The 27,158-nt window shown below is 39.8% G+C and overlaps 1 protein-coding gene across 1 annotated transcript in view; it reads left to right on the top strand.

Moving 5' to 3' along the window:
• Positions 1-27,158, top strand: part of sorcs1 (sortilin-related VPS10 domain containing receptor 1) — a gene marked incomplete at its 5' end in the record, with an annotated part of 195,976 nt that overhangs the window by 91,698 nt on the left and 77,120 nt on the right. Inside the window, 1 exon segment of the mRNA XM_082537936.1 lies at positions 13,944-14,043. Within this exon segment, the coding sequence (XP_082394062.1) occupies positions 13,944-14,043 (100 nt within the window).

The raw sequence follows: 27,158 nt of genomic DNA, 5'->3' as shown, positions 1-27,158 counted from the left end.
TTAAACATTTTTTTAAAGTAATGAAATAGTTACTTTTCAAGTAATTAATTACTTTTAGAATCTTGTAACTCAGTTACTAACTCAGCTACTTTTTTGAAGAAGTAACTAGTAACTATAATTAATTACTTTTTCAAAGTAACAACACCCAACACTGGTGATGGTCATTAACAAGTGGTGATTATTCAGCTGAGGGGGGCAACATGCACCACTTCTGTTTACATATTAACACTGTTGCTACAAATGTTTAACATCTATGAGCTTTGGTACAAAATACTGGAAATCAGCAGACACAATCAGCTGGTCTTGAGTTTCCATAGCTGTGGGCGTCATCTACAAGAAACAAACAAAAAATCTGGATGGAAATTGTAATGTAATTTTCTTTTTGAACAACCAGTGTATTGTTGTGTTTACAGATCTATGGTTTTATTATTATTCTTCAGTCACCCTTCCCACTCACTATGTGTTAATAGACCTCTCTGCACTGAATCATACTTGTTAATATTCCACAGCATGTCTTTATCCTGTCTTCCTTCTCTCACCTCAACCGGTCGCAGCAGATGGCCCCGCCCCTCCCTGAGCCTGGTTCTGCTGGAGGTTTCTTCCTGTTCAAAGGGAGTTTTTCCTTCCCAATGTCGCCAAAGTGCTCATAAGAGGTCATGTGATTGTTGGATTTTTCTTTGTATGTATTATTGTAGGATCTACTGTACAATATAAAGAACCTTGAGGTTACTGTTGTTGTGATTTGGCGCTTTATAAATAAAATTGAATTCAACTGAAAAAACTGAATTGCCGAACACTGATCTGGACCTTTGAATTTTGTTCGCACAAAGACAAGTAGCAGTGGCCTTCATAGTTTTAGAGCCTCTGTTGCAAAGTAGATCTAAAATGATTTTTTTACCACAAAAAAAAATCTTAAAAGTTTTTTTTTTTCAGGTCTATCATTTCATAAAATACAGCAAAAACATGTTAAAGTATCAAATATAAAACAAAGTATCAAATATTCATGGCACACAACAGAGTTTAATTATTTTCATCAATTAATAATGTTGATAATAGACTGTCTCAGCTTTATTATGATTTTCAAATATGGTTTGCAGTTCTATTTTTCTTGGTTAATGATTACCCAAAAATGTCTGTTTTGATAATTAAGGTTTCTGACCCCCGACCAAGCAGACAATCCTCTAAAGCGAAGGCTGGACTGCCAACAAAGCTGAACTCAAACTTAAACACATTAAGTCTGTGACAATTTCACAATTACAAGTCCTCAATTAATGAGGTCGGAGTCTATCCAAAGAGATGCTTGTGAGAATTATTAATAGCGCATGTTCCACATCATCACACCAGAGAGGAATTAGAAACTAATCAGCAACATTACAACAAACAGCCAATAAACACTGATAATAATCCTTCAGAAATCCTCAACTTATCCAATTAAAGATTGAGCATAAGGCCCAAACACCATATAGTAACTTTAGCTTGTATTTAAAATGTAGACACCCTCAAGACGGCTTCAAGTGGCCACTACAGGAACTGCACTTTCTGGGACTTTCAGTTTGGTGTTTCAGCCCTGATGCTGCCGCCTGGTAAAAACAGTTTTTTGTTTTTAGTTACAATTCCAGGTTCATTGACCTTCTCCGATGGTGAGTGTCGGTGTTCCAGGAATTATGTACTCCTCTGTGTTGTTTCCAGTGTCTAGTCATCTGAGCCTTGAAATGTGGCCTCACACCATTGTGTCATCTTTCAAAGGATCATAAAGTCGGCACATTTACACACTCAGAATTCAGAAGCCCAAATAAAAGAGCAGAGATTTAATATAATGCTCTCTAAAGTAATAATTTCTTGCCACTGTAACTCAGCTGGATTACTATTCTGACGATATGCAGTGGTAACATTTTGCCTGTGAATTTCAAACAGATTTATGGATGTTTTCCTCTGCAGAGCTCAAGTTTCTGGCACAACTTTACCTACTTCAGACGTCTGCCAACATACAGAGTATGTGGAGTTCAAAGCTTCAGTGATACTTGTAGTATATAGAACAGCTTTATTGTTTAGCTAATACATTTCTGCTTGTGGATTTCACCAGGGTCATCAAACGCACCAGGGTGCTTTTTGTACAGTCCATATCACGCAGAAAGCCATATTATTTCTCAGATAATTCCATTAAAATGCTCCAAAAGGCATTGAAATCACAAACATGGTTGAGATGTCCAGTCCAGTGACCCAGGTTAGCAGAGGTGAAGTCTAGCTAGCAGCTGCAGCTGCCTGTCAGGACACCTGTCAGTCCCACAGCTTAAAGATGAGGGCAGAAGCCATCCAGGGAGTCCAACATGTTTTGTTTGTGTGCTATAAAACTGCAAAGTTGGACATTTGAAGATGAGAAGTAGGGATGACTCACTTTTGCAGCCAGTCTCAGGTGGGCAGATAAATGAGCGTCCTTAGTTCAGGCTCAGAAAACATCTTTAGGTTTCAAAAACGAGCATCAGCAACTCAGCGAATCACTCTCTGTCATTGCTATTTACTGTGTTTAAATCACACCAAGGGTCCGTTGCAAGTTTTGAGTGAAAACTACATTCTGTGTAAATTAAAGAAAATAAAGCCCTGCTTTTGTTCATCTGTACAACTGAAATTAGAAACATCCTTTTCAGAGTGATTCTGGAGAAAGTGCAGTTATTATTTCTGGGCTGGACTATTGAAGTTCATTATTTGCAGGTTTCTCTAAAAACTCCCCGAAAAGCCTTCAGTTAATTTAAAAAGCTGCTGCTACAGTTCTCACAGAGACTAGAAATTACATTTCTCCCATATTGGCTTCTCCTCCTTGTTAAATCCAGAATTTAATTTAAAATCTTTCTCCCCACAAACAGTGTTTCAAATAATCAGGCCCATCATATCTTAAATGATCTCACAGATCATATTCTCCCAACAGAGCTCTTCACTCTCAGACTGTTGGCTTACTGGTGGTTCAGAGGATCTCTAAACATAAAGTGGGAGGCAAAGCCTCCAGCTATCAGATCCAGATTCCAGTCTGGATTTGGGAGACAGACCTTCTCTCTCTTTTTAAGATTGCATTCACAACTTTCCTTTTTGATAAAGCATATAGTCAGGGCTGGATTGGGTGACCCCAGATCATCGGATAGTTATTCTGCTATTGGCTTAAGCTGCTGGAGGCTTCCCATGATGCACTGAGCTCTTCTTCTCCACTCCCCTTTTTCACTCTCCACGTGTTGACTGCTGCAAACCATCATTAGTAATTACTGAACTGGCTAACTCCCCCTCGCCTCACCCCCAACCAGTCACAGCAGATGGCTCTCCCTCACTAAGGTTTCTTCCTGTTAAACGGGAGTTTTGTCCTCAGACTGTTCTTGCTCATAGGGGATGATCTGATTATTGGATTTTCACTCTAATATTGTAAAGCCTTTACCTTGTAACATAAATAGCCTTAAGATGACTTTAGATGAACCGGCGCTATATAAATAAAACCTTGTGATTGTGACATGCCAGCAGCTTTGAAGAACAGGAGATGTGGACACCCTGGGAACGAGAACAGGCTGCTCTGTCCTTATTCAGTGGGTTCCAGCAGCATGAATATATTCTCAAGGTGGAATCAGTTTAATGTGATCCTTTCTTAAGGGGGTGTGCATGTTGGTATAAACAAAAGGTTTAACTGAAAAGTAACTTTTCTGTCCAGAGCGTCAGACTGTTCTTTTCTTGCCCTAAAAAACACCAATCCTGCCCGGTGCAGCTTTAAGTGTGGAAGTTTGCCACCAGCCCTGATGGGCAGTAACATGATGGAAAGGGACTGCAGATATAGAGCGAGGGAGGAAAGGCTATGATTCAGTCTGCTACTCAAAAGATATACTGTGCGAGCGCGCTGAAGGTTTCATAAATTCATCTTGGATCGTTCAGCTCAGCTGCCATTTGTCCAGTGTTTCAAAGGGTGCCGCAGAGTTTAAGCGCGCTAATGCAGCGAGTGACCTCACGTTAACTATCCCGGGACGCCTGCAGTTCTCCATCCTCTGAACCGCTATTAATCAAAATCCCCACGGAGGATGTAAATGTCTAGTGGCTGCGTATCAACTTATACTATACTCTGAAAATTCTAATTGAAACTCCATCTAATAAGTCTGTTAATATGCAGCTGTAGACATAATTTTAATCTGTTTTAGAGAGAAAGTTAAAAAAAGAACCGTTGACTAAAGGAGGTTTGAGGCTTTTAATCGAGCGTCTATGTGTAAGAGTGTGTTTCAAGATTTAATGGGGAGGAGTTCGGTCATCCTCCCAGCATATCCCGAATCCATTTTCCTCACTGAGCCATATCGCCGTAATAGGACTGATATCATTTTGGTGTCCTCGCACGGCGTTTCATTAATTCCCCCTTTGTTTAACCCAGCGTGTGGACGGTGTGGAGCTGCTCACCTGCAGCCCCTGAGCAGCTAAGGTCCTCACAGCACAGAGCGGTCAGAGCTGCTCTTTACATACACGCAAAACCAGCCAACAGCATCTGAGAAGTCCCCACCGAGACAGTTTCGCTCAGAATTATCGTCCTTCAGAAACTATCATTTTTCATTTAACGCAGCTTCCATCTTCCTGGGATCTGCTGGGGCTGCGCCATTTTATTGCTTCATGTTCAGATTCACCGGGCCCTAAATCAAGTGATTCTGTGACAGGAGCCGATCAATAGACCGATGATGTCATTGTCCAGCGGTCTTAGGTGTTGATGGTTTCTGATAAATGACGGAAATGACTCCCTCCAGAAGAGCTCATCGGATGGGAAAGCATTTGCTCACCATGGAAACTAGCCCCAAGAAAATCTCAAAGGGTTACCGAGTGAGACAAAATTGCCAATTTCCCATGAATATTTCTATATTTTCACGGCTGGTTGTAAACTTCAAGTGTCGCTCTCTCAGAAATCGCCAAACCCTTTAAACAAGGACTTCAGTGTGGATTTAACGGCGCCACAGAAAACACGCCGGTCAGAAAAACTCCCACATCAGTCGATGTAAGTGATTGCTTTATTTGAAGTCACTCAAGACATTCTCCGGTGTCTTTGCTGCCTTTGAAAGATTTGTATGCTTTTGGGCTTTTTCTCTATCTTCATGTGGAATTAGAATAGCTCCTTGATTGAGCCCCAGGCCTCTCAAAATAAATTAGAGCTGACAGCTCAGATAAGTCGCTCAAACTTTCAGAGATAGTCTGAAATGCAAAAATACGACAGAAGACAAATTTCGCATTAGCACTTTGACCAACATTTGAATATTTTAGCCGTCATTTGAAGATTTAACGGGTTTATAACTCTCTTCTATGTAAATGAGGTTTAAGAAATGATGAAGTGTCTCTGCTTGCCAGTCATGTCAGACAAGATATCTGTTTTTTACTGAATGCAGTTCAGAGGGTGGCGTGAAATACGCTGGAATAAAGGGAACTGAAGTCAGGATATGCTGACTCTTACTAGCTTCTTTGAGTGAACGCATCGATCGCTCAGCGAGAAAATAAATCAGCAAGTTCCTCAGTTTTCCTTTCATATTTGAGGACAATCTGGCTTCAGTTGACTTAAGAATTTAAACATGTATAATTGACCTGGGGAAAATACAGCTCCATTTTATTTTATTTTATTCATAATTTCTGCAGAACTCAGATTTCTGTGTTTGGCTCAGCCATGCCACACAGACACGTGTGAGCCACTTCTGACCCTTCAGTTCACTCGTGGGCTTGAATCCTCTGTCAAACTGTGACATTTAGCCCACAGTCATGTGAGAAAATGTAAAGTGGAAGTTTTGAGTCTTTCATCTTTGTCATTATGGCTTCAAAATGATAAAAAAGATGAACTGATGGTTGTAGCATCCAGAGCATGCACAGGTAAGTGCACACAGCTGTAAGCAGCAGTGTAAGCTTTGAGCTTAGCATATTTTATGAGCCACAGATTAACAATATTCCTTTGATATACTGATAAGCATACCTGCATTACTTTGTAACTGATAAAATCTTATAACCTGATGATTCTCAATCAAGTTTGGGAGCCTTCCTGTTCCTGTTCTTGCCCCATTAGCCTGCACGTAGTGAAACAGTGTGAGAGTTCTCAGCATTATCTCATCCTCATTTCTGCTACTTTCAGATCTTATAATAAGAAAACTTTGGCTTCTAAATTATGCCTAATAAGTCACACAGTATTTATACATAAGGTTGTGCAGCAGGTTTGCGTTTGCTTCATACCACTGAATTCTGTTCCAAGACTGTATTTTTAGTTCTTACCATAGTTACAAGTATTAGTGGGAATTTGAACATCTTGATATTTTTTTACAAGCTGGAAGTTGCAGTTTCTCGTCATCTCTCGAGAAAATTCTGAGCAATAGTCATGTGAACATCAGTGAGATGTTTTCTGACTTTTCTGTGCTGGGATAGTAAAGGCATGAGGCAAAACGTGACGTGGTAGTGGCAATGTAATAATGATGTGTAATCCTCACACCGTTGCGTGTTTGTGTGTTTACAGCTTAATTAGATGTTACTGCTTCCGTGGTAACTGAAGTGCAAATGAGGTTGAAAACATAGTTTGTCAGCCGTTGTGCTACCCAGTTACTATATGCAGAATAAGGAGTGACTGTTTCCAGTGTCTGTCACACACAGCTGCTGTTAATCTTTAAGATAACTTCACCTTTAGCTGATTAAATATGGAGAGAAATTTGCTCAAAAGTGTTATGAATGCATATAATATGATCCACAAGCATATAAACAAAGATTCACAAATATGTGCAGTGATTTGTGTGTAACTCACAGAGTCTATACAAAAATACAAAGCAATGTGATCAAATGCGTTCATAAATAGTGATTATTTACACGTAATTATTTAAGTCCAGCTTTACAAATCAGATATTTTCTCCTTCAAAAACTCTTCTGTGCATAAAAATGTCTAAAACTATACGTAACATCCCTCTCTGGAGTGTTCAGGATCAGCTAACATCAATGTTAGCCTGCTCTTAACAGGGACCAGTAAGATTAACATCACAGTGTTGTTATCTACAGTGTAGCTTATTTCTATATTCAGAATATACAGAGGTTGGTTAGCGTATACTCCCTCCAGAAGGACTCACAAGTAGAGCAGGGCGCCAAAAATATTTATCACGATGTACATTTGAAAATTTGCGATAATGATATAACTGACGATATAATTGACACTAGACAAAATACTTCACAACTCCACAACTTTATTAGTGCAAAAAACCCATCAGTGTATTTTCACTTAAACAAGCAGCTGTTTTATGTGCATTAAAGTTATATAAAAATGTAACAGTGCAAATGCAAATTTCTTGCTGACAGTTTAACCAAAAGGCATTTCCAGTGGAAACTGGCCGACACATCCTCAGGATAACCATGTATAATATCCACAAAACTTAAAAAGAGGATGCACACACACACAATACGGTAATATTATGTTGAAGCACAGTATGTATCACCTACGATAGGCGTAATGCTCCGACAATCCATCAAGCGGTGCGGCTTCGTAGCTCAGCAAAGTCGCACTAAAACATTTGACAGATTTTCGAGCGCCGTGCACATAAAGTCGTTTCGAGGTCAGTAAACACAACCAGAGTTCATACATAAGGCACACGGGATTATAAAAGGCTCTGTCGACTTTCAGAAAAATCAAAGGATGATTTTAAGTGCGCCGTATTTTCCAAACAACATGGTAATAACGACGGCCCGCTAGCATGCGCTACCAAAAATAGTGCTTTGTTGTGTATCTGACGGACGAAAGCCAAACCAGTTCCACACCACTGAAGTTGCAGCATTTTTACAAACCAGTTCTGGTTCATGTTTCATTCAACGATCCGCTTTCGCCCTCCTCATTCTCCGTCGCCGCCGTGCCTTTTTCCGCCATGTGCGTATGAAAACAAAGGCACGCGCGTTTTACCCATATTCTATCGCGATATTTCATTTTCTCATCATTGGCCAACATTATACCGGTATTACTGTGAACGGTATGATATGGCCCAGCCCCACTCACAAGCACACGGTCCAAGGATGACCCACAGAGATGTACAGCCATGGTGTTCCCTCATCTGCAGCCGTGCACTGACTCCCTCTTCCTAGCAGGTTATTGTGTAGTGTTTATAATTGGTAAAAATGTGTTTTCTACACTCAAAAAAAGGAAATTGGGTGGTTGTTACATTTACAAAAATCACACGACATCTTAAACCACAGGAAATTCACTGGAGTTCTAAGAGGCAACCCACCACACACACCACGTGTATGCTATTGCTATTTATTGTGGTTTAACCCCTCAAGGACAAAAATGTAAAGAAAATTCTGTATTGAGCCTTGTAATCATAGCTTTCCTACTTTTGTGAAGCCTGTATTGAAAGCTCGGTGGCACATCGGTCAGCACTGTTGGCTCACAGCAAGAAGGGCCTGGGTTCAAATCTGCAAGCTGTCTAGTTTGCACTGGGTACTCTGGTTTCCTCCCACGGTTAAAAGTTGTGCAGTTATTATTAAAAATGGTTGTTTGCCTCTCTGTGACAGACTGGCGACCTGTCCAGCGTGTACCATGCCACTTACCTTTTCACACCTGGGATAGGCCCCACCCCCTGCAACCCTGATAAAGATAAAAGAATGGATAGAGGGAATGTTGTTGTAAATCCATTAAACATTTATGTTAAACAGACTCTAGACATTGTTGAACACGTGACCAAGTAGCATTGGGGTAAAAGTTATAGAACAGTGTTGGGATAAAGTGAGAAAATTGTGAAGGATTAAAATATTCCAAGAGCTCGACTTACTTCATCTAAACATGTTTCAATCACATTTTATCAGTAACAAATGCACAGGTTTATTGCATATGAATGAGTTCTGTTGATTTAAGTTGTTTAAGTTTCTGCCAAAGCAAAACACAAGTGCGTAACCAACGTCCTTGAACTGAGTAAATCCAACATGTTCTTTTTTCCAGTGGAGTGATGAGCTGTTCTGTTTATTTAGAAAAAACAATGTCTGTTTTATTAAACTGAGGAACTGTGTAAATATGTGTGCTGAGCTTTGACAGTGATAACACACACCGACACAAGGTATATGTCAGCTTTTTATAAACATTGTCTGTATATTTTGTAAGTTTTGTCTTTGTTGTTTTCCTTTTAATGATACGGGCTAATTTTGTCTGAAATTAAACAATAATAATAAACAACAAAAAGATAAGAAAAAGAAAAACAGTGCAAGAAGAGAGGAAGCCCAGATGTCCCAGTTTTACACTGGGATTTCAAAGCAGCTTACATTTGTTGATCTGTACGAAGCTCACAGCGGGAAAATTTGTGTCAAAATCCTGCGTGGACATGCGACGTCGTCTCTGCGTATCAGGCGATTGGTGCACACACACCTGGCGTGTAGTTTTAGACTTTTGTATGCACAGAAGAGCTTTTGAGGGAGAAAAATATCCGATTCGTGAAGCTGGACTTAAATAATTAAACGTAAATAATCACTATTTATGATTTTTAATTGATAAAGTCATTTGTAAAATACGTGTGATCAAAGTGCTTCGTTTGTGGGTTGGAGCATGAGCCTGTGAATCCTCAAAAGTTACACACAAATCACTGCACATATATGTGAATCTTAGTTTATGCTTGTGGATTGTATCATATACATTCGTGTTACCTTATCGTAGCAACAGTACAGCAACACAACAAAGACTCAAATCAAATTTAAAAAGTTTAAGCGTGATCTTGTATCAAAATGTAAAATAGTCAGAAAAATGTGTTCTATTTTTGTGGACGTCTACACAAATGCACCTTTTTTGACATCACAACTTTGAAACTGCTCACTGGAATTATGTTTTGTACGTGCAGCATTTATGCTCTTGACTTATTATTGGTTTCCCTGGAAACCAAGAACAATGAAAGTTTATTGTAACACAAACCATGATCATTTTGTAACCCCAAGCAAGTAATATATTTCTTAAACCTAGTTGATTAGTTTTTATTTGGTAATTTGAATGTTTATAACCAAATACTTCTAGTATTGCATCGCTCCAAACATCTAATTCTAAATGTATAAATGTAATCGAGTAGATGTTTTTTGTGTTAATCTAACTATAGTTTAACAAAAAACAAATTAAAACATAACTGAAGTGCAGAGAATATAAAGAAATGAAAAACACAAAAGAGAGTTTTAGAAAAATGCGTTCTGTGTTGGGCCTCGCTGATTCACACCCTCCTGTTTCCAAACGTGAACATCTCTGCCATCATCTTTTTCCTGATTAAAACAGGAATCAGGTTCACAAGTCTATAGATTAAATGTACTGAGTATGAACTATTCCACAAACTGATGAAAGAATACAGGGAAATTGGAAAAATGTTTCATATCTCTACCAACCAACCTGCAACCAAGAAAATGCAACATCAGTGCAAATTTATACCAAAGAAACTGGAAAAAGGTTGGGTTTGAAAAGGAAACCTCTAAACCTCCAGATGCTAGGTTTTGAAAGAACTTCAGGATACATCAACAGAAATTAGAACGGGAGGATACAAATCAATGAAAAACTGGTGTTAGGGTTTGTGCCCCGGATTCTGAATTAATAACCAATTAAACGCTCAAAACTGTAGTGTGACTGTCTTACACACATCCAAAATTTGCAATTTATTTCAAATTATTACCCAGGTAAAATAAGCATTGAACGTGTCGCCAGTTTTCAAAGTAAATATATTTCTAAAGGTGCTCTTGACATTAAATTCCCATCAGATATCAGCAACGACCCAGCCAATCCACACGTGCAAAGAGATGTCCATAAATTAAGCTACATGTAATAATGCGAAACAAAAACCCTTCTATGGACTCTGAGTTTTGGTCCTTTCTAGATTTTCGGATGGATTCAGGTCATGTGATTGGCCGGACCGAGTGTCAGGATTGCTTTCTAATTACTGATAGATTTCACTCATGTCATGACTTTCCGGGCTTTTTTGCACTTCCCTTTCCTCTTGAATAAAGCACTCCTGGGCCAGCAGGTTTGTCTGTACTTCATTAGAGATGCACTGCACTGAAGTGTTGTATACTTATACAGTATACTACACGGTGCAGAGTGACAGAAAGAGCCAAGTCGCAGTGAGTTCTAAAGCCATCTTTCTGGTATGACTCTCAGAGCGCAGTGGTAAAAAAAACATCTAAGGGCGAAGTGCAGTCGATGGCTGTTGGATATAAATATTATCGTCAAGTACGCGGATAATTGCAGACTGAAGCTCATGCATGAGAGAAAACAACTTCTATGCGTCTGCATCGTGGCGTGTATGTTTTTCTTCTGGGTTTTCATTTGCTACTGTAGCAGTAATCTTGGGAGGCCAAGGTGTGAAACAGGGTGTGGGTCCCAATGAGCTCACCCGAAACTCTGGCTGATTGGGACCCACACCCGGTTTCACACCTTGGGTCAGGCGATTAGAGGATCATCAGGGGGTCCTTTTGTCCCTCTGTGGGGGGAAACTCCCACTAGGTTTAAATCTGGGACTCTCCACCATTTGACCTTAGAACTGAAGAAGCTTCTCGGATGAGAGGTGAAACGTCTTCAAGCAACTTAAAGAAGTCCAGACGCTTTTCTTTGCAAGCTCCTATAACAGTGTGTGTTTATGATTTTTTTAGTATATAATGGAATTTTTTTGGAAGTGTGATGCCGAAAGTAAAAGGACGTAAGCAGGGCTAAAGTTTGAAGTGTAGTGCGGCCTCGTCTGTTGTACGGTATATGTAATACATCCATGGAAGTAGTTAAAAGAGAATAAAATATATTTAAACTGCATAGAAAACATTCCATAAAGGCTTTATGAAGACACTCTCTAGCCTTTAGCAAAGCATTGTTTTACATTCTCGCTTTCTGATGCACAAATTTTAAAAATGTAGCTTTTATCTTGATCCAGTCTTTTTAAAATTTCTCCAGTCTTTCAGTTTTCCTGCTCATTGTCATGTTCCCTTTGTTGCTTTTGTCTTCAGCTGGCTGCTTTATAGCTTTCAGATCCCCACGCACAGTTGTATATACATTGTTTACATTTCTACATGAATATCATAAAAAAAACTCCCTGTACTGTGTCTTTTTGCAGTATGGCAGGCAAAGATATTGTGTATTACAGTCATGATCAGTAAAGTTTAAAAGTGAAAAACTGTATATTTAAATGATATTCATAGATTCATGAAAGAACGTTTACAGTGTGTCTGTTTGTTTTTCCGATGTCGGATTTTTGTATAATGTTGCTGCAGCCATCTAAGAATATTCATAACAGGTTTCTGTGTGAAGCAGAGCTCACCTTCTGCATATTTATGTAATCGTGACATTTTTAAATACTTAAAACTTTAAAACACATTTTGTGAAAGACATCAAGAATGTCAGTGAACAGTTTCAGTATGCATTTACTCACACTGTTTCATTGCACCACTTCATTACACAGGTCTAGAGACTGGTCAGCAATACCTTGGTCAACCGACCATCAGTAGGGAAAAGTGTGTATTCTCTGACTAGCTGGCGAGTGGATGCGCTTAGATGGATGTGTGAAATCAATAACATGGACTGTGCTGCACCATAAACCTCCTTGTAATTACTTTGGTTGCTTGCAGACTGCTGATGTAAACTGTAGTTTGCATGGAAGATGGCGACTTGTCAGCAAACACTTGCTAACTCGTGTGAAACTTGTGTGATGGAAACCGGAAATGTTGAATGTTGCAGAGTGAAAGTTTGGCCTTACAGCTGAAACCAACATGTTTCAAAAGACACAACTTTTGCTTTGAAGGTGAACACTTCCGCTCCCTTAAGGCCAAAACAGAGAGAATGAGGAGGAGCTTCTTCCCCCAGGCTATTCGGGCCCTGAACCAGGTGTAGGACTGGAGTCTCCCACACACGCCACTATAAGACTGGACTCTCACACACGTCACCACACGCATCACCACACATTTCCTATAATCCTATAATTTATAATCTTTATAATCTCTTCTGCTATTTGCACATTCTTTACTGTAAATTCCTAAGTTAATTTGTAAATTTTTGTAGTAACCTGTAAATTGTAAATATTGTAAAACTTTTTTTCTGTCATTTAATGGTCGGGCATTGTACAGCTACAAGCATTTCACCTCCATGTCATACTGTGTATGGTTGTGTGTGACAAATAAAATTTGAATTTGATTTTGAACTGTATCTGTGTTCAGTTTGTGTCACACTCCTCATGGTTTAACTTAGTAAGTAGTTGGCAGAAATGACACCATCTTCAAACAAAGTACGGGAAACTGCATCAACTACAGCAATCTGCAGGCCACCAGTGCATTCGTAAGACGGTTATTGGTGAAGCACTGTATACCTCTTTGCAACCAGTTTCACCTACCAACAAGAAGAAACTACTTCCAACAACTACTGGTCAGGAAATGGTCTCATTCTTTCTTAGTGACCAGTGGTTATCACTGACCAGTCTCTAGGCATAGTGATTTCCAGCAGCTACCTGCAACCTGCTGAAAAATACTTGTTTGTCCTAGTGATCCGTGGTTGCTGACTGGTCTGCAGGCATGTGGTTCTGGGTTTTATGGGGTTTGTTAGGTGGATATATTATATTGACCCTTGACAAATGATTTAAATAAAAATGTGCATATTTTGCTTTAATTATTGAAAAAGACAGTTAAAAATAATCCAGTTCATTTTTCTATCTTCAAAATGACCAGGAGCAGTGGTCAGCTCTTGGGTGGTACAGTATGAGTTCACTGATAACATGTGTCTGCATTTACTCAAGTATGTCTACATCAGGTTATTAATGCTGCAATCCATGCCTGGATTATAAATACAGCAGCAGTGACCGTAATAGTCCTGCTGGGGTTCATGTTGCCATGAGCACAAAAGGGACTTAATCAAGTCTGTGCTCTTTCCCCTCCAACACTGAATTCTCAAGAGGAGTCTTTTAATTGCAGCAAGTAATTCACCAAGTGTTCATCAGACCTTTCTGATTAAATTTCAGGTCAACAGACTACGGAGCAACGTACCAGAAGCTGAATGACAAAGTAGGAGCAAAGACAATACTCAGTTATTTGTACGTGAGCCCCAACAACAAGAGAAAGGTAATGGTCCTCTTTTGTCATTTCTTCTGTATCCTATTTTAAAAATTGTCTTGACTGTATGAGTTACTTTTGTTTGCTCCTCACGGTTGGCATGCCAGTCACACAGTATGCAGTATTGAATGCATGCAGACATATTGATGTGGTCTGACTCACTGGTCTCGGTTTGATGTCTCTTCTCTGTCGCTGCCTACAGTCTCAGTAAGAAGCACTGAACTCACTCATTTATTAACAAGTTCAAACCAAAATGACAGTTAGCTGACAGAAAGGAACAATCTCTCCCAGTTCTACATGGATATAAATCAATTAGAAGTCAGACAACCCCTTCAATCAGTGCCCCTGCCCTTCCTTTGGTTTGGGTCATTTGATGGTATTAACCACCTGTCTGTGTTCACAGTCGCTTTACATGACTCCCTTTACACAACTCTAATCACGAAGTTTTTCAGTTAATTACCATCTAATTATGAAAAGGGAATGCAGCCCCAATTCAGTTCAGATGCTGGCCATATGATATAGGTTGTTGGGCAGTGACTGTTACGCCCCTGAGGTCTGTTAAAGGTGCTGAACCAGATGATGAGATGATGAACCTGAACACAGAGAGAGACATCCAGGACTCAGCAGAAAGGCTTGAATGTCCTTCTGTTATCGTCAGCAAAGCATTAAGAGACTTTCTCTGACCGTGGGATTTTCTACAGCATAATTTAGTGAGAAATTTTTGAGGAAATGGTAAATGGCCTGCATTTGTATAGCGCTTAGGAAAACAACTACAGATCAGTCTACCTTTGTTAACACACAAACCTGGGGAGTCTGGAGACAATCTGCAGGATATGACCCCTGCTCCACCAGACAAGATCTCTTTATACTGTATATGAAAACTCCTTCACCAGAATTACCACTGGTGAGGATATTCTCCTGTTTTGGACACTCAAATAAAACCCTTACAACATAAATACTCCGAATCCCCCAAAAATAATTCAGCATCTAGTTTCTGAGAACATGTTGCAAAAAGCAACCTCAATACTAACCCTAGACGCCTCACCATTGACCTGGCACATGTTAGCATGTAAAAAGCCCAACCTTTCATTCTAAAATCCACTGTCATCTACAGGTTGGTCTACAGTGGCAACAAAAGAACCGAAAATCTTAGAAATCAGAGTCTGAGAATTGCAGCTTATGACTTTTATCAAAATATCTTCAGGCTATGACTTCCTGTTGATCTAGTGATGCTCCAGTAAAACAAGTTTATGATATTCTGTCCTAAGATCCCTACATCCCACAGTCCGTATCTCGACTTGTCTTCATGTTATATAGGTCAATATGAGAAATGACAGCATTTACAGACAGTTTTTGCAACCTTACACTTTTAAACGATCGGTGTAGAAACTCATCATCGTAGAGTAAATGTGATAATTGGCTTTCCCATTTTTCTTTCTGCTTCAGAGATGCTGGAAATTTCCAATGATACCGTTTGACTAGATGTCATCTGTCTACCCCTCTATATCTGCAAAATTCAATCAATACTGATAATCACAGCAAAACAGGAAATTCTTACTGACCACAATACTTAATCAATGAAAGACACAAAAACAGGAAAAAGAAAATGTGGTCCAGGAATAAGGAGAAATTTTAGCTTTCATCTGATGACAAAATACATGATGGGAAGTTATCAATCAGGCATAAGCAGTATATAGTACCTCAAATTAAAAGCCCTTTGCCAGAACTGTTGCATTGCCTTCTGGCAAAAGCAAATTATTTGTCCTTGCAGCCCTATGCGTTTTAATAGTTTTTTTCAATAAAGTCAACCAAGTCAAATACATTGGATGGGCCTAGTTTTTCCTATAAAGAGCTGAGTTGCTTTATCCCTTTAAACGTAGATGATGAACTGAAGCTGAACGTGGATGTTTTCAGCCTAATCATTGGGAGCTGCTTGGATATAAATCATAGGTTTTCTCAGCTGGTTTAGGGTTGGATGGGGTTGCTGAGGCAAGCTCTCTATACAGGCTTAAAATACATTAGAGGCAGCACATCAGCAAATGGTCAGAGTTAACCACTTTTCTGTGCTCAGGTCCATTTGGGTCAATTTTGCCAGGTTCCATTATGGCTTTGGTCCATTAGGGTTCTGGGCATCTCTGATTGTGTGTTTGTGTATTTCTATGTTTTAAATTTTGTTTTGTCCATGGCTATTTTGGGTTTATGAAACACCATAATTAATCCACACATTTTTGCCAGACCCTAAATATCCATTTTTTTCTCTCGTCTTTATTTGTCACATCCATCTAAATGTTAGTGTAACAACAACACTAGACTAGTGATTACCATTTTAAGTTCCCCATTCTAAGGATGTCTGTTTGGGACTTGGTTTAAGTAAGCTGTAAAATCTCTTCTTCTTGCATGTTTGTATTATTCATGCTTTTACGATACATATTTGGCCAACTATGGAGTCTTTATGACATGCCTCTTATTTGCATCAAAATGAGTGGCAGACTGGGGTAGAAATGTTCGTATTAGCAAGGCTATCTTCTGTTTTATTGCTTGTAGAGTGATGGGATCTGGGCAAACCCAAAGAAGATGTCTCTAATGATGCAGAGAGACAGAGAGACATCACAGAAACATTTCAGTCCACAGAAACCAGCAATCACCAGTTTAACAGAGCAGAAAACAGATGAAGGCCAGCAAATAACTTGACATGTTGCTAATGTCACACACGCATTGCGACACACTTTCTACCACATAGCCAAAATGTCAGTCAGCCATACAAACCATCACGTGCCAGATATACACAAACATGAGCCTAAATAAGCTCTTTCACACAAAGTTACGCATTCATATATTCTTTGTCTCACACTTACGCTTTTTTCTCTCACACATCCATAGTATCACCATATTGCCAAAATATGACGTGTAAAATAAAAATGCTACTGAAAGCGTCCTTGTCAGTCTATAGAGAGTTTATTACATGCAAAACATACTAGTAATGTTGAGCAGAGGAAAAATGACTTGGTAAACTAGGCTTTGTGTCATCTGCAAGATGTAAAGTAGAATTTGAGAGCAGTATGCTCATTGCGCTCATTGATAATGTTAGGCAAGCTGAGGCTAGCAAAACACATCAAATTCACTTTTTATCTGTCAATAATGTAACATAGAATTCATAAGTGAATGGCTTAAGACTACAGATTTTATAGATTCAGATTGCATAGACACTCTTTAGCCCAAGCAATGGGTGTTGGACATCACTGGGTGCTTTATTCTCCTTGAAATAAGGAGACTACATTACACATTTATAGAGCATATCTATAAGTTTTTAATCAGGAAATGAAGATTTTCCAACATAATTGTTAATCGGGAACAAAGAAGAAGGAGAGTTTTACACTGCATTTCTGTGGGAACAATCAGTGATTCAAACTGGATTCCACATAAACTGTTTGTTCTGCTGTGTGTTTGCTCACTTATCCAACTGAGGGTCATGGGGGGATTGGAACTTGTCCTAGCTACTGTAGGCAGGACAGGTCACTGACTTGATGCAGGGATAACACAGAGAGACAAACTACTATTCAAAAACATACACATGTATGTACAATTAAGAACTAGATGTCTTTGGACTGTTGAAGGAAGCTGGAGTACCCAGAGAGAACCCACTTGCACATGTGGAGAAAATGTAATCTCCACGCAGAAAGGCCCCGGTGGATTCGAACCCAAAAAATATTCTTTCCAAGAAAATCATAATCTAGTGGGTTATTAAAAGTTTCTTATATCACACATGGTGGCCAGCACGGTTCGCAACTGAGACTTCTGTTGATAAATCCCAAAGTGCTTGAGTACTTGCTTATGCTATGCTATGCAAATGTGCAGATGGTAACTGATCTCAGAGCAGTGAAAGCAGAGCCAGTAGCAACTTTTCTAGCATGTTAATTTCCTGTTAGTTTCTCATAACACTGGAGGTTTATCCACAATGCACAGAGTACCAGGAAAAAGACCTGCTGGCCTCTAAGTTAGCCCAGCTCAAACTTTTGTTAAATGGGCCACAGACACACCAATGAAATGAACACATACTTAAGTGGAATTGGACTGAGAGTCAAACCTCCTTCATGCAAACTGGGACCACAGTTGGCACTGATAGACGATGAGAAAAACTTACTGGACTGAACACTGTTTGAGACGTAAGGAGAGAGATTTGGTCTTAATTTATGTTTTAAGATGAAACTGGGCAAGCACTAACTGCCTTGCTCGCCCCGGGGCAATGCTACTGATTTGAGATATCCTGAAATACAGTTAATGTGTAAGATGTAATTGATGTGGGGCGAGTAGTCAGTCACTTTTGCAGCACATTAGCAACATGAATGGTAGGTTTCCTTTTGTCAGTCAAATCTACAAGTCTGCATTTAGAATTGGCTTGTAGGATGCTCACTTGAGGCTTTGGATCCAGCCTCAAGTGGACAGCAGAGGAACTGCAGCTTTGGCAGTTTCTTTCGTTTCTCACATCAGATCCTGGACATCACTGTCCTGGATACCATTTTCATTTTATTCAGATAAGACACAAGACAGTATTCATGATGTCATTGTGAAATAGGGCAATTATCCTGTCATGAGCTGATACAAGAGAGCATTTATCTTGCTTAGATAATATGTCTGAACCAAATCTAATTGCAGTCGATTCAATATTTGTTGTAATACTTCATCCTGATGGTAGCATTAGGCTGACATATAGCAGGATAGACTGACATTGTTATCTACTGCTAGCGTCGCTAACATTAAATAAAAAAAAGAGTGGAACCAGAGAAGAAGCAACTTTCTCTATAAAGCACTCCAGACTCAAACTGTTTTTTCCTCCATTGTTGCTGTTTCCACATACTTGGAAAGTAGGGAAGCAGTAGAGACTGCAGGTTCGTCAGTCACCCCGGGCACAGCACCATGTGACTACTGCTGGTGGCAGACAAAAGCCCCTCTCTTCATCAAGTAGTGGAAGTAAATCAGGCCTGTGTGGCTGTGGGGGATAGTGGGAGTAAAGCAGTGGAGAGGGACAGAGAGAAACTGCACAGGGAGCGAAGGAAAGAAAGGGAGCAGGGGGGAAAGAGACAGCACATAAACTGACAGGGAGCAAGTGAGCATGGAAGAGTGGCAATGGGAGTACAGGGAAAAAACATGACAGAGCAAAAAAAGAAATAAACAGAGGCATGGCCCGGGGGTCACTTATGGAGAAAACAGACTGACAACACAGCAATTACATCAATTTTCATATTGTGGCTTCATACTGAGGCTGTACATGAAAGAACAGAGCTCGAGTACACATTAGGGGAAGTAATTTGGGGTTTTAGCCGGAGATTTTGTGTGAGAGCACATTATTACAGTAAATGGCTGGGATGGTGAGTGCTGGTTAACAAAAAAAAAAAAAAGCACACAGATTGCAGTCATACAAATGGCTATTGCCTCTAATGGTTTGAAAACAAAAGGGATTTTTCCAGGGGAAGCATTTGAGTGACAGCAGAGTCAGTCTGAGCTGCTTTCCTCTCAGGCTCAGCCTTCTCTTTAAGGAATACATAATGACTCTTTTTCATCAATGTACCGAGTAAAAGAAAAGTCACAGGGCTCAAATGTTCTCTCGTGACAAAGGCCTTGAATGCTCACCCATTTGTGGGAGTGCATGCCTGTGTTTGTATGTGCAGTATTCCAAACAAGTACGGCCATTGTGGAGCTGTGAAGGCAACAATAGGCAGGTGGGTGGAATATGAATTCACCTCAGAAGAGACCTCTCTCCCACAGTCAGGCTTCAAAGACTTCTGTTCATTGTCTCGCTTTTCTGTATAAGTTCACGGCTTAAAAGTGAACTTAAATATTTCATGTCCTCGAAGTGTCCTCAAAATAACAATGACAACAATAACAAAAAGAGAAATGTTTCACAGGAAGACAAACAGAATCCACACGAAAAATGTCCCGAGACTTGCATCATCATGCAAACGCTTTCATACATGAATACTTAGCATTTTATGACATTGATGCATTTCTGTGCAGCAGCAGTGAGGAAGGAAAAGTAAAAAAAACATTTTTTCACTCCTTTACCATCGTTAGTGAAATACCCAAACGCACATCATCAGCTTACAGATTTTATAGCTGGAATAGAAATGTGTAGGGCGGCTTCTGTCAGCCACGTAGTTCAATGATGGGATTAAGTTCCTGGAGGAATAACAAATGTTTAATGTGTCACTTTTGTTGAATGGAGTGTTGAAATGCGCGCAGTGTGTCACGAGACCAGGATTTTTACAGAAGTCATAAGTGGAATACACAAAATGAAGAGAAGCATGTTAGCAAAGAATTGCATGAATTTAATTTTTTAAGGAGATTTCTGGTTTCATCAAATCAAGTCAAATAATAAAAGTAGAGAATGTTTGAAAAAGCACACAAATGAGACAAAATAAGAAAAATAACGAGTAAAAGTCAAGTTTGTTTTATTTTGCTTTTCCTTTGTTCTGAGCTGAAGCTGTTTTCTTGGCATTGGATGCTACAAGACAGCCTTTTTCATGGCTCTCTGATTCTGGACGTGCTGAATAAGTGGGGCACGGCTACTTTCTAAATCAAGCTGTGAAGCACAGATGCGGAGCAGTCTATTCCAGGGTTGCGGTGGTTTCTTCAGGTGCTGTTGCAGAAGAGAGTCTGGAAACAGTCAGGCTGTCAGACTGTGTTAAAAAAAAATCTGAAGTTTGCAGAAGTTGTGAGAACAAATTTTAATAGCATCGGGGTTAGATTGATTGTCATTGATGACTTTAACCTCACAGGGTCGACTTCCTGACTTCCATCAGCCAGGTCGATTGATGTGTCACTTTCCTGACACATTAAATTAACAGTTAACTTTAATTTGTAGCTTTTTTGTAGTTATATTGCAGTAATAAGGAAACCAGGACTTGGTGCTTTATTTTCCAAGTGTTACAGCTAAGTGTATTTAATGTTAAAGTCAAATATTAAAGATGATTTGATGATGAGAAAAGTGGTTTTGTTGGTGCATTTTTGATGAGAGGTGTGCATTGTCTCCCGTTATGTCTTCACAATAGCAGCCAGCTTGTGTTTTGCCAGTTGAGTGCTTTTAATGTGAAGCAGCAGGAGCAGAAAAGTTGATTTTGCATTAGCAATAACTTCTTCCAGCTCTGTCAGTGAGCATTGACACTATTTAATAAGATATAATTACACTGGAACATGCGTGCATCATTGCCTCTGAATCACTCGTGAAATACAAGAATTTTTTTACTCTGTGTTGAACATTAAAAGGATGCGGCAGGAAAACAATCCTGAGCAGACTCAAAGACTGTTATATGTTAAGGTTAAATAGGGTTAACTGAAGCTAAAAGCTCTGCTCTTCCCAGTTTGTCTTGTATTCTCTTACAGTCACGCTCAGAACGGCGAAATAGGACAACAATGTTGCATCATGTGTTTTTTCTTCAAATAAAATATCTGCTTTAAGTTAAATAAATGCTGCTTTTTTTTTAAACATGCCGCTCTCAGAGACAGAAACGCTGAAGGAGAGAGATCAAAATGTGAGTGCTGTGTACTCGCTGATGTTGACAGGTTTGTTCAGCTCCACAGATTTACAGACAAATGCTTTTATTACCCGAGTTATTTTATTCATTTGTAATTCCTGTACATACTTTTAACTTCAGATAGTAACAAACAATCATACTTAATGAAGTGTTTCCCAGAATAAATGGATTTAAAATAAGAATAAACTGAGCTGTTTGAAAATGCAGCACTTAAAGCTCTCGGTGGGAAACACTTGTGTATGAAGCCTTGATTGTGTCTTTGCAATGTAGGTTAAAGCTTGATGGCCTCATGCTGCTCATAAATATGATTTATGTGGAGGCCTTTAAAGATATATGAATAGAATTTGTCTTTCATGCAGCAGCTTCAGTCCAGGACAAACATCCGTCGTTGAAACAGAGACATGAAAAGCTCTAAACGTGTTATTTTTAGTGACGCAATGAAAAATCATTGTCACATTTCAAGATTCAGAATCTTTCCAAACTTGCTTTGGTCTTTTTGTTATGCAAAGAAAGACAGACTGTTATTTGAGGACAGTGCTAAAGTGAAAAGATGCAATTTTCCCCTCAAGACTAAAAACATCAAGATGAGAATGACTATTTATGGAGAATGCATATTCAAATAGCTTTTATTACATATTTTCAGCAGAAAACGTTGCATAAACTAGCCAAGAGCTAAATTAGTGCTAGAATAAAATTGCGACGTCACTTCTAATTAAACAGGTCAATTCATTGCAACACATGCTTACTTACACCAGACAAACCTGGAGCAATACCACCTGGTGCATGTTCAGTGTACCGACAACAGCACGTAGAGCTGCGTGTTGCATGGAGATAAGAAAAAGAAAAAGAGAGGTAAAGTGTCGTCTGGTCCACCAGCTTTTTAAGGACACGGTGCATGCCAAAATAATCGCAGCGAATCAGCCATGCTCCCCTGGCCCGCACAGCAGTGGTTTCGTTTGAGGTGACGATGGTGATGGAGGTTCTGGTTGCTCAGAGGGGACGCAACATCTGTCAGGCCTAAGGCACAATCTCCAAATGGCTGCGGTGAGCGGAGAGACGAGCGCCCCGGAGCCCGTGGAGAGGCGCGGTGACAGAGGGGGGAGACAGACTCTGAGACGCAAATCCAGACGGACAGAGAGATGGAGGGAGATGGAGACGGGGCTGACAGAGTGTGAGGAAGAGGTGAGATGGAAGAGGGAGAGAAGGGGAGTTGTAAAGAAGATAGGATGGGTAAATCTAGGTGAGCCGGGGATATTCCATCAATATTCTTTTACGTGCCTTCACGGGTCATTGCCCACTTTCTCAGCAGGGGATTGAAAGCTATACAAGTCAGTGTGTGCTGCTGTCAGAGTAAGAGAGCCGAGCTCCCCTTGAAAAGCATGCTAATGCAAAATGTTGTGGAAAAGGCCTCTCCAAATGACATATGTTGTTGTGTTATTTATTGATGATCGCTGTGAAGAATTCATTATTTCAGTAACTCGAGACAGATGAAGATGTCTGAAGTGGGATTGCTGCTGGTTAATTATCTAAATGGATCTTGTTTGTCTTGTCTCTGTTCATTCATAATGAACGTGTAGCTCTGTGTTTTCACACGCAGCTAGCTGAGCCAAGATAGAAAACCCAATTATTGTGAGAGGCAGAAACTGACATGTTTGTCAGGTCTGGCAGGAGTCTAGGTGAGCTAAAATGTCAGGCGGCATTCAATTAGCATCGGGCTTAAATGTCTCCGATCAACAGACGGGAGTTTCGTTTAATAGGACGGATATAACAGTTGAAGGCACCTGGTCGATGCGGAGGACGAGGCGGCGAGCGAGCACAGAAGTGATGATTATGAATATGTGCGTCAACTCTTCTTTGCTTTCATGGCCTGCACTTAGACGTAGCACAGTGGAGTGTGATGGCTTGAATATTCATCGGGAAAAAGTAGTGACAGGGATTTGACTTGTCTATGCAGACACTTAGCTAAGTTAACACGATTCCACGTGGATACACAGTAGCTCGTCTTGTGCTTGAGGACTACAGTTAAAACATTATTAATTTCACCAGTCTCTCCTCATATCTGTTAGCATTAGCTTTGTGGCCATTAAGCTGATAGAGGATGGTGTGTTTGTGCTGTTAACACTGATACAAGGGTCATGTAAATCACATGATCTGTTTTGGGGTAATTTAAAAACTAAGTCAGACTACTTCGGCTGTAAATGCTTTCTCATGTCAAAGAGCAAAAACACATGAAATATTTTTATTTTGAGCTACCAGAAACCACCATTACACCAGGTTGACAGTGTACTCTGAGTCAGTGGGGTAAACTGGTAGCACTCTGGAGCTATTGTTGCAAAAGAAGTGGAGTTTGGATCCAAACATGCCACACTGGTTGTGAGTTCCAGTCAAAAGGAAACAAGAAAGTGGTATTAGTCTGTGCAGCTTTCCTTTCAACACGAAGATGAGAAAATGCTTTCAAGAGACCAGGAGCTGTGCTCTCTGAACATTTCCTCTGATGCATTTAGTATATTTTTTAAACTGTGTTGTGTTTAGACTAGAACTAAACACAATGTCTACAGTTTCTGCCCAGAAGCAGTCAGAGTGCCCCAGCGTAACAAGTGGAAATCGAGACGGGAAATTTGGGCTCTCTCCTGCTCTTTCCCAACCCCAATCACAGAGGAAGACGACAATCTGCCCTTTCAGTCAGCTCAGCCGTCCATCTGTGAAAACATGTTCCTGCAGGACTGTCAACGTAAGATCAGTTCGACTGCTCAGAAACATATAGACATGCTGGATGCTGCCGTACCGTCGCCAGCGTATGTGGAGCTGAACAAAACTGATGTTCATCTCACTGCGACTGTTTCAGCTATTAGCTAAAAATCACCAGACTGCATTATTTCATAAATAAGTGAATTAAAACAAAGACATTTATAGTGTTTGTGAATTTTAAATGCTGATGATAATAAGCAAGTGTAAACAAAAACTGTTGACTGAATATATATTTAGAAAAACATCCACATATATATGCATGCAAATGTCTGCATGGATGTGGTTATAAATAAAGTCAGAACTTTAACATGCTGTTGCTGGAAAATAGAACTATGCTTTTTGAATGTTGCGTTATCATACAGCACAATGTGAAAGCAGCCAAATTAAGACAAATTGAAAAGCATCAAATTTGCAGTCCACGTTAAAAATATTGCCGAGTATGACTTCAGCAGATGTGATCCTAATTGCAGAGTTATTAAATGTACATCCAAGACAACCTCAGTGGAGTAAATTAATATATTTTTTAATATACACGGACAGGGAAAGACGAGCTCGTGTATCAGTTCTTCAACCGCAAAGAAAATGTCACTGTGAAAGAGCTGCGTCATGGGCCACAGAAGTTTATGAGAGACTACGAGTTAAAATCCATCAACTCTTTGTAAACCTTTAAGACTTGGAAGCTATAAAGTCGAAGTGAAATCAGTGCAGAAGTGCCTGAAGATCTAAGATTAGAAATTTTGGATCTGTGAACACTTTTAACGACCAGCACAGAGAAGCTCATGTGGTTGTACAGATGCTTAGGGGAAATGGCCCTTGGCTTCTTGGCTCTCTTGACCTCGGTAAGTATTTTACTGATGAGTTTATGGTCTCAACTATTGGTTTCAAGCCTTACTGGATACAGCATTATCAGTTTTTAAATTATGGTCCTGACATTACTTTGAAAAAGGAAGTTTAAGCTTTAGTGCGGGGCTTTCCTGTTACTGCAAATTTATGAGACACAAAATCTCAAGAATTCTCAATTTTTTTTTCTTTACAATCAGAACGACTGACATATTGCAGTTAAAGGTGATGCCTGTATGACGTACGTAATGAGTTTCATAAACAAAGGTGCCAGCCATATTTAAACCTAAACCATAAATATTTTCTAATCATAACTGAGTAGTTTTGGAATCCACACCTAACCACCAAGTGTCTGAAAACACTAAAGGCCATTACACACTGAGCGCGTTGTGAAAAAAACAACACATTTACAACCCTAACCCTAACTCAGAAAACGCACAATGAGGCCAAAAGACTGAATCAGGTGTGTGAAAACATCCATGAGAACATGTTCCTGGATGGACAAGCTAATCTTTTATGGCTTCTTCCTGCCTTGCATTTTTGGTTAAAGGTGCTGGCAGTGACAACAGGAGGTGCCGGGACCTTTAGCCTGTCCAGCACATGTTTACCGCTGACATTTTAACAACCTCTTGAGAATGCTTCACTCTCTCCTGGCTGAAGCTGCTCCACCTTTACTGCCCTTTGGCTTCACTTATGAGACTCAGTTCCTCTGGCTTAAGTAGCACCTGAAGCTGACTTCTGCTTCCCTTCAGCCTGTGCTGAAATAATCCAGAGTTCATTCTTTGGCTTTGAGCAACATTTGTAAAAAAACAAACAAGATAATCCCAATCACTTCAGGACAAAGTGAACAGACAAACACTAGAAGTGATTTAGCAAAGTGATCTTCTTGTCAATAACTGTCTTTCTGTTGCTGCAATAAAGTCATAGTAAATAATAAGTATGAAGTAAGCAATACAAATAAATGTTTACAGCTGAAAAACTGTTGAACATGAAGACATTGTTGCACCTATTAAAATGAAGCGCCCCAGGACTTATTCACAATGCTGGTTAAGCGACTCTGTTCGCGCTCTACGACGTGTGTGTCGGCAGGATGAGAGGAGGTGGAGGAAAGATAAACTCCAGGCATCTTACGACATCCTACGTATTAGCCGCATGAAGTTTCAAACTGCTGCCAAAATGGCTAAAGCAGCTTTCCTTTCAAAAATTATCTCTACCAATGGTAACAATCCTCGAATTTTATTTAAAATTTTTAACTCTGTGGTCAACCCCTGCCCCACTATGCCGCTGCTGTGCTCCCCGGTTCTTTGCGAACAATTTTTAAATTATTTTTTAGATAAAGTTTCATCTCTCAAATCTGCTCTTCCTTTAATGACAGGCCCTGTGTTTACCCCTGACTGTTCCTCTACCTTCCATCAGTTTGAACCCGTTTCACTCCCTACTCTTAAGCGTCTAGTTGAACAGCTGAACAATACTAATCTCGTATATGATGTTCTTCCATCTCGTATAGTCAAGGACTGTTTCAGTGCAATTGGACCTAGTATATTGTCCCTTTTGAACTCTTCTTTGCTTTCCGGCTGCGTACCATCAGCCTTTAAACATGCTATAATTCAGCCTGTTCTTAAAAAAAGGAACCTCGATTATAATGATTATGCGAACTATAGGCCGATTTCAAAGCTTCCGTTCTTGGCCAAAATTCTTGAGAAGATAGTTTTGCTTCAACTCCAGGCTTACCTGGATGAGAATAGCATAAATGATAAATTCCAATCGGCCTTCAAACCACATCATAGCACTGAGTCAGCGCTGCTTCGAGTTTTTAATGACCTTCTACTAATGGCTGATAATGGACGCTCCTCGGTCCTAGTGCTACTGGATTTATCGTCGGCATTCGATATGGTTGATCATAACATCCTATTGGCGAGACTTGTGCACGCTGTAGGCATCAAGGGTGCTGCTCTGGATTGGTTTAAATCATACCTCTCCAATCGGCTCTCCTCGGTTCATTTGGCC

The sequence above is a fragment of the Aulonocara stuartgranti genome, assembly GCF_965226115.1.
Source record: "Aulonocara stuartgranti genome assembly, chromosome: 6".
NCBI classification, from domain to species: Eukaryota; Metazoa; Chordata; class Actinopteri; order Cichliformes; family Cichlidae; genus Aulonocara; species Aulonocara stuartgranti.
This window is presented reverse-complemented; position numbering and strand designations above follow the sequence as displayed.